The 9,550-nt window shown below is 38.7% G+C and overlaps 1 protein-coding gene across 5 annotated transcripts in view; it reads right to left on the bottom strand.

Annotated features, from left to right (window-relative positions):
• LOC110835682 (LINE-1 reverse transcriptase homolog) overlaps window positions 1–9,462 on the bottom strand; it is a 21,896-nt gene extending 12,434 nt beyond the window's left edge. For 2 of the 5 annotated variants that reach the window (XM_087345518.1, XM_087345517.1), the window contains exons 1-3: window positions 9,326–9,462; window positions 8,199–8,324; window positions 756–926 (exon numbers count right to left, since the gene is read on the bottom strand). In XM_087345518.1, the coding sequence (XP_087201644.1) occupies window positions 756–926; window positions 8,199–8,324; window positions 9,326–9,355 (327 nt within the window). In that variant the 5' untranslated portion in view covers window positions 9,356–9,462. The other 3 variants (XM_087345519.1, XR_015534262.1, XM_087345516.1) reach the window with 3 other exon arrangements.
• Window positions 9,463–9,550: the final 88 nt, after the last annotated feature.

The following is a 9,550-nucleotide window of genomic DNA, read 5'->3' on the forward strand; positions in this document are numbered from 1 at the left end:
TGAGTAAGGTGCACTTAAACCTAAGTGTGTCGTTTACTGGAGAAGACCTCATTTGATTCAAACTGCCGCTAATCTAAAATTGTCAGTAAATCACAATGAATTACCCAAAGACAGGAATACTGACAATTCATTTTACATTTGATAGTGTCTAACAATTGATGTAGCATCCCCCCCCTAAATACCTACCATTAAATCAAGTGTCTTACATTGATGCAGTCTCAATGTCAAGGCAATATAATACTTCAGAAAATTAACAATGTCCAACATAGTCATATAACAAATCAAATAATATTACAATTTTAGAGGGTTATCAATTATCCTGTTAATGGAAATGGCAGTTCTATGCCACTGTAGTGATACACGCTGCAACAAAGTTAAAGAAAGAAAGAAAGGGGAATAAAAGTCACCACGAGAAAACCTTCAAACATTCACAGATCCACAAAAATGTATAGAGAATTCAAAGGGAATTAATAGCATCAAAACAAGGCGTACTGGAAAGTGTGGAAAACTATCAAAGGCTTCTGTGGTTACATCTGTTTAAAACATTTCTTGTATTTCACAATATTTAATATCACATGTCTTAAAATAAAGCTAACACAAAACAGAAGCGATATTCCACAAACAGTAGGCAACAAATACAATTCCCTTCAACTAGTTTGCAATGGACCCTTCAAGATCTATTCAACAGTGCAGAATTACTTATGAGGACAGACAAATGGAGATGCAACGTACATAACGATGCTCACACAACTCACCTCATGCTCTGCCTTTATTACTGGAAATGTTATCATGACAGGACCCTCCTCCACTTTCACACCTCCGTCATCCTCAACTTTGATATCGATGACTTGATTGTCATCATAAGAAGCCTCAAAACTCGTTTCACCATAAGAATCAGGTACAACTTTCTGTAAATTGATGAAGTCCTGTAAAATAACCATACTCATTATGAGTCTTGACTTTGCGCACTCACTGCATGAAATGGAATAATTATCAATACACTTGTACTGAATCAAACTAATAGCAGCTGCGGAACATCCTCAAAGGACCCTGACGATGGTGGAATTAATTTAATATTGCTGTTTTTCTTGACATGATATATCACTTTAAGAACTATTTTAATATTATCCTCCAATCTATATCTTCAACCACCAAGGGGTCTTATCTATTCTGGTTTTCTAACTGAATTCTTGTATTCATTTCTAATGTTTACATTCCCCACACATCCTCCTTGATTTGATAACCACGATAATTAATATTTGATGTAGACAGATGATTAAGAAGCTCCACATTAACCGTCTTCTCCAGTCCCCATTATTTCCTTCATTGCTCCAAATATTGTGCTCTGTACCCAACTGTCAAAAAGCATCAACGAATGTTCTTCCCTTAACCCTTCACGGCTGAAGTCGTCTAAATATCATTAAATAATTCAGTCAATATCTGCCTCAAAGGAAACACCACACATTCGCATCACAAGATCAATTAACTAACACATACTGGAAGCCATCTCTAGTAAGTATGACTGTACATCAAACATGTCGTCATTCTACAGAGCACAAAACAGCGACAATCACCCGTTCAATCAAGCAACAAAAATATCCATCATAAAATAAAGAATGAAAGTAATTCTACTTGGCAAATAACCAAAAAAATATCAAAATACAAATATAATATGGAACAAATTTAACAACAGTAAACACAAAACATCAACATAAAAACAACATAATAGCACACATAAACAAACAAAGGACATAAGGAGAAATGGAGCACATTTGTATACACATGCAAACAAACCTGGCATATAACAAAATTAAAAGAAAATGCTGATAAAAATAGCTTTCCAAACCACTCATATCTTTAAAAAAACACCAAATACCTAAATCACAAAAAAAATTGATGATGGAGGTGAAAATAAACTAAACTGCACACTAATTATATAGCACAAAGAGATCACACACTTCAAGAGATGTTTAAAGAACATGTATGTTCAATATTGAACAATAGAGATCATCAGGTAATGCACATCATATCCATAATACGGGAGAATCCTATGGCCCCACAGAAGATTCTTGGAAATAATAAAAACAGTCAGTAAAGAAAGATGTTTAAACTATTAGAAAAAACCACATATACTGTACCCAAAACCAAACCAACAGCTGAACGATATCCATACAGTCATAACCTGATCTTTGACGCACTATACAAGCAATATTACCAACAGCACACATCCGGCCCCCTTACAAGAGGAGTTTGAAAAGTAATGTGACTACTCGCATTATTCACCATCTGAGGATTCCTGAGGCTTTGGCACTTTCCCTGCCAACGTTTACAGCCTTCACGTGCTATACATTTTTTGAAGCTTCTCACCAACTTCTCAAACACGTGCAGTAGCCCATTTCGACATCTTGTGTAGGGCAGCAGCGGTAGCTTGTTTAACTTCAGAGTCAGTGCTGTAGTTCTGCCCACATTACTGAAGTTTAGTGCTGGAAATGCTCAAAAATCCCATGGAGCAAGGTCTGGACTGTAGGATGGGTGTTCTACAGGTGGTCCATCGATGTCTGGTAGCACCTCCGTCGCCACATGCAGGGCTGTGGAGTCAGTATTGAAATCTCCGACTCTGGGTCCTTCATAAAAGCTCAATATGTATTAATAATGGAACACCTACTAAAATAGTAAATGGTACCACAAGAGATTTCATCATCTCCAAGTGGATCAAAAGGCTACTTTTTAGATTTATAAACTATATCTAAATACACGACTAATGGTTATTGCAGAAGTCAGTTGATTTGTAGACAGTTTGCATTCTTGAAGTGCCGGAACCAAAGTTACAAAGCATTATTAACACATCATGTGCCTCAATGCATCGTTGAATCTCACTAAGCGCGAGGTTGGTGGCAGCTCACACGGTGGTGAAAGTGTTCTTAAGATGTTATTATTTATTATTTATTATTGACTGCAAATGGGTTTATACCCGGTGGCAGTGACCTACAATAAGATACAAAACAATGAAACACAACAGAACAATGAGACAGAACAAAACAATAAACAAAAGGACACAACAAAAACAATAAGACACAACAAACAATGAGATACTTCAACACAGAGACAGAACAAAACAAAAAAAAAATGACACAACAAAAACAATAAGACACAACAAACAATGAGATACATCAACACAGAGACAGAACAAAACAATAAAAAAAGGACACAACAAAAACAATAAGACACAAAAAACAATGAGATACATCAACACAGAGACAGAACAAAACAATAAAAAAGGACACAACAAAAACAATAAGACACAACAAAACAACACATCCCACTCAAAATCAACCAACTCATAAATTACAAAACCATCCAACCTAAAGTACTTAACTTAAATAAATAAATAATACCACCTAGACATAAGACAATAACTGTAATGTATTACAAACGTCATGAACTGATGCACTCACAACAATACAATGAGACACAACAATACAACATACCACACTCAAAATAAAACATCTGACACACCATACAAAACACACATCCACTAATTAATCACAATACTTAGAGTAGAATATAAAGTCCGCTCTCAGTACATGAAAATTTTATCCCAAAAAACTACAGCCCTTCATCACTTGGAGACTAAGACACTTCACTTCCCTTATCACCATTTATTCCCAACTTAATAACCCTTAGCTTGTAACTACTTTTCTGACCCTCTTTCTAAAGGTGCCTAATTTACAGGGGAAAGACTCCAGCACGCCTGAAGGTAATTGGTTCCAGCTTCTTATGGTCCTATTTACAAAGGAATATTTGCCTACATCCGTTCTTTGTTTCCTAGTCCTAATTTTCCGAGTATGATCGTCCCTGCCCAGGTAGCATGGCTTTAGTAATCTATCCTCTATCGTTTTCCAAGCCCAGCCCCCCGTGTATGCTTTGAAAAGGGCGCACATTCGGGCTATCAATCTACGCTGTGCCAATGTTTCCCAACCAGATTCGTTCGTGAAATTTGCAAATTTAGCCGATCTCTTCTGCACCCGATTTAGGGCTCTTACCTGCCCTTCCCTGTAAGGGTCCCAACACACAGCTCCATATTCAAGTATCGGTCTCACTAGCGACGTATAAGCTAAACGTTTCGTATTGTTATTTCCCTTTTTTAGTATACGCATTACGAAATGGAGAGCCTTCCATGCTTTAATTAGTGTATAATTTACATGATCTGCCCAGCTCAGATCGCTGCGAATAAGTATTCCTAAGTACTTAAAGCTATTTGCCTCTGGAATTAATTGATCCCCAAAAAAGTACCTCAGCTTATCCTTCGCCCTAGCTCTATTGAAGCTGACTGCTTTACTTTTACCTGGATTTATCTTCATTTCATTTTCTACCGCCCATTCCCATAATCTATTCATATCTGTCTGTAACTTATCAATGTCACTACTATCCATTATTTTCCTGTATACTATACAATCATCAGCAAAAAGCCGTATATTTGAATCAATGTTTTTCCAAATATCATTAACATAACAGTAATGGACCTAATACGCTCCCTTGCAGAACTCCTGACGTTACCCTGACTTCATGAGATAGTTGCCCGTCCACTCTTACTCTTTGCGAGCGTCCTAAGAGAAATTCCTTTACCCATAACACTACCCTCAAGTCCACACCGGTTGCAGCAATTTTTGTAATCAGCCTATCGTGTGGGACTAAATCGAATGCCTTTGACAAATCTATTATAACCGCATCAGTCCTGATTCCCTCGTCCAATGAATCAGCAACATCTTGACAAACCGTGACTACTTGACTTTCGCATGAGTACCCTGGTCTAAACCCATGTTGACCCTCATATAACCACTCACTCCTTTCCCAGACTTGCCTTAGATAACCTGCTATAACGTGTTCCATTTGCTTGCAAACCAACGAAGGTTAAACTGACCGGTCTATAGTTCCCAACTACCAATCGATCTTCCCCTTTATAAATAGGAAACACTATAGCCTTCTTCCAGTCCCCTGGGATAGAATTGTTGTTCATCGTTACCTCCAGCAGACGCGCAAGGTATGGAATCATTGCTTCCCCACCTAACTTTAAAATTTCCCCGGGGATGCCATCTGGTCCGACGGATTTTTTTTTCCCGATTGCTGCTATCCGTTTCCTTATGATATTGATACTAATGGTAAACGTTTTATCTGAATCTGTTGCTTGGATTAGCTGGTTATTTAGCGAATTTATCCGTTCGCAACTGAATACCGACGCATAATAAGCGTTTAGGGAGTTGGCCTTTTCCATTTGATCTGTGATGAGGTTTCCTTTAACGCCCTTGATTGCAGGAATAGTTTCTCTATTACCCTTATGTCTTTTAACATATTTGTAAAACTCTGTCCAGCTTCTCCCTTCGCTTTGCAAGACCGAAGTTAAGAATGTCTCCTGAGCCTTCTTTTTTACTATCAGCAACTCCTTGGATAACCGTTTCAGCTCCGCTTGGTACTGCCCTCCAGATTTTCTCTTATTATAAACCCTCCTCACCTTTACCTTCAGACGTTTCACTTCCTTGGTATAGTATTCCGGATCCGGATTTTTACTCAGGATTCTTTGAGGTACAAAACGATCGATACCCTCGAAGACTATATCCTTATAACTTTCCCATATCTCTTCCACGCTACTACCATTTTCAGCCCATAATTTAAACTTTTCCCGAAGAAAGTTTTGTAATCCTAAAACATTTGTTTTATGGAACATGGAGACTAATCTTTCTACCTGCGGTTCACAGCTTTTTTCTTCCCATTCCACTTCTAATAATACCCCACTGTGGTCACTGATCCCCTGTACAATGCTGCAAGAGGTGAGCGAACTTTCAGGCCAGACCAGGTAAACATCCAGCAATGCATCCCCTCGGGTTGGCCTATCGACTACCTGTGTGTACCCATTTTCCCATACCAGTCTATTTATAAATGCCTGATTTCTGCTAGTACCTTCCACGTTTCCCTTCCAATCTGCGTAGGGCAAATTTAAATCACCTCCAATGATACTACGCTTCGTAGAATTTCCTAAATGACTAGTTCGTGCTGCCAATCTTTCAAAAACTCGCATGTCCTCGTTAGGAGCTCTGTATATTCCTATAATTTCCCACGAATATTTTGTATTGATTCCTTCCACTTCTACCGCAATCATCTCAAAATCCTCATCTACCCATAACTCCTTACAGGCAATGAAATGTTTAACACATATCAAAACCCCACCACCACGGGCAGACCTATCTCTCCTGAAAGTTGTAAAATCTGTTCTAAAAACTTCAGCATTGCTAATATCTTCTTTAAGCCAAGACTCCGTGCCTATAACAATATCGGGGTTATACGTGTCAACTAAATTTCAAAGCTCTAAGGCTTTATTATAGATACTCCTGCAGTTAACCTGCAGCACCACTAACGAATTGCCTTCAACCCTATATGCTGCTACCGTAGTTAAAGTTTCAGCCCCTGCCCTTGCTTCTATTTCCCTACTCACCAATTTACTCGTCTCTGTTCCCCTTATTTCATGCAAAGCCTTCTGTTCTCCAGTTGATGAATGCCGCGTTTCCCTGGTTGTCCTCGTTCTGTGAGTGCCATCCACCCAAACGTGTCACGCCATCCTTCGTGCTGCTCCTCCACCATCAAGTCCACTAACTCTAGCGTACAGCTGTCCTAATCGTCTCCTTCCCCGTCCATTCAGATGCAGTCCATCCCCAGCAAAATCCCCTTCCTGTATCCAGCTGTTCGGATCAACAAATGTAATTCCAAGGACGTTTGCAACCCAGTCTAATCTATCATTAAGAGCACCAATACGCCGCCATGACACTTCTCTACGCCTTAGCACTCCACTGAGGACAAGGTTGCAGTTCGGACATTTATTCTTTACTGTAGCCACCAGCGCATACACCTCTCCCATTACAAAGTCCAAATTTCTCGTTGATCTTAGGTCATTTGTACCCACGTGAATAATAACAGTTTCTGGACTGCCTAGATCCGTCTCTTCTATTCTTCTGTGCAACTGCTCCGTTCTAATCCCCGGAAAACACTCCACCGTCATATCTGTGTGCTCTACTCCAACATTGCGCACAATTGAGTCTCCCAGCACCATGCACGTTGCAGCCTTTCGCTTTTCCGTCTTCCCAGCTCCCGCCATTCGCAACTTTTCTTCAAGTTCATTGTTTCTAATCATCAGTTCATCAATTTGCCGCAGCGCGTTATTTAGCTGATCCTGAAGCATTCGAACACTTGCAGCCCTGCACTTACCACAGCTCCAGTTCTCCCTTTCAGCTGCTTGAAACTTCACATTCCCACAACTATAATGGAACCAGCGTCCACAGGTACGAGTCAGTACATTTTTACCGACCCCGCAGCCCTGGCCACATGTTCAATAAGTGGTCCTGCATTGTCTTGAAGCAGACACCACCTTTTCATCAAGAACTCCGATCCCTCCTTTCTGAATTGCACTCCACATTTGAATTTCAAGTGTATTTGCATAGTAAACACCATTCACAGTTAGCTTCTGAGGCAGCCATTGCTGAAGAATAGTGCCTTTTGAGTCACAATACAATATCAGCATCACTTTTCCAGATGATGGTGCTTGGTCTCCCTCTTCGAGCGCCGTCAACCACCCTTTTGTTTCCATTTTTGAAATATTTCAAAAACTGAAACATTGTAGCTCGGCTCATTGTTTCCGTTCCATACACATTCTGTAACACCTTTAACGCCTCTTCACCGCTTTTTCTGAGCTTCACACAAAATTCTATTGCACATCTCTGCCTTAAAACATGAAATGTTGTTCTGTTCCACCATTGCAAAACAGGATTTTCGTACCAGAGATTTTACAGACACACACACCTTGGAAAATGACGATATCTGTATTAATAGCTAAACACACTTGAGGAAACAAAACAGCAAAAGTGCCATCTTCATCAAGGCCACTAAAGATGAGCAGTGTTGCCAATCTCATTACTCTTCAAACTCCCCTTGTACATAGATCATATAGCATGACATTATACCATGATACACAGTGCAGTACACTCCTCCACAACAGACGACAGATGAAAGCCACAAGACCTACCGTAAGTGTTAATGCACCACATCAGTCTTAAATAGATTCAAATATATACACAAATATATGAAATGTTATTTATTACACATATTATTACAGACCTTAATTACTCCACAGACATCCAATACCACAGGCTTACCTCAGTTTCATCTTTCTTTATTGAAGTTCCTGATTGTACATGAACCTCATCTGATACCACGCCAATGGAAAATTTTTCACTTTGAACATCAACATCATTTTCCATTTTGATTATACACAGGTTCTGCTGTAGAATTAAAAATAAATCATAAAATTCTGTTAATATCTCAAAAATCGAGGGAAATAATTGTACTCTGAATAATGCATATGAACAATATTGTAGTAATATGACAATGTTCATGCATGCATGCCTGTCATTACAGCTAAACATAAAAAAAATATATGTAATTTAAATTCACACAGTGTGTGGTATTTCCAGAATTCAATACAGATTTCAATCATAGTACATGTTGAAGGATATATTTGAAGTGAAGGGCACACATAACAAATTTCACCCTGGTATCCTCCTCTTCTACACATCTCAAGAACCAAACAATATTGTGTAAACACTACAAAGAATAAATAGTAAATTTTAATGTTATGAAACTGAGATTAAATGTAATACACATACGCATTCCCACTAACCAGTACAAAATTATTTATGTTCTTCCCTTTGGGAGAGAAACCAGGTTTCACACACACAAAAAATACAGGATCTTCAGGAAAAGACATTGTTGTTACAAATCCCAATATTTGCTGATATACTGCACTGGCATTAATAACTTTGGTATCATAGAACATGTAAGAGGTTAGAGTATTCTGATCAATTAGCAGTGCTTCCTAGGCGGGACATTCAGCAAGCATTAATAAGCAAGCTGACATACACTAGTGACCAGTGTGTGATTTGTATGAAACAGTTTGTTTTATCAAACTGGAAGTGTTGTATGATGCAGCGCGAGTTTAGAGTGAGACTGCAGAGAAAGTCCGAAAAAAATCAACTATTTAAATGTGTGACATTTAGACATTTGAATGAACATTCTCAATATATGGCCAACTCTGACTGAAATCCTGGATGATTTGGACTTACATAAACCTGTCCAAAGTACTCACCACAACTGAATCTCTGATTATTTTTTTCAGGATTATAGAAGGGCAGGAAAAATTAGTTCTCAGACTGATACCACACCCACTGGGTTATCGGAATATTATATTAAGAATCAATCAGTTAATAATGCAACAAATACATACATAACCAAAATTCAAGTATCTCTTCTTCATAGTTTTCCAAATCACTAATTTCCTCTACTTTCTGAAGAAATTCAAAGTAGCTCCTGCATGGAAACACAATATCCTGAGAAGCCGCCTACAAAAGAATGAGACGCATGCCTCACAAGTCATACGCTCTGTGAGGTTTGTGAACAAGGATGGCCAACGAGAAAAAAACAATTCATTACACATGTTATCATGTGACGA

The sequence above is a fragment of the Zootermopsis nevadensis genome, unplaced genomic scaffold (assembly GCF_977971745.1).
Source record: "Zootermopsis nevadensis isolate Lab colony 2312 unplaced genomic scaffold, Znev_1.0 Znev_ptg000009l, whole genome shotgun sequence".
NCBI classification, from domain to species: Eukaryota; Metazoa; Arthropoda; class Insecta; order Blattodea; family Termopsidae; genus Zootermopsis; species Zootermopsis nevadensis.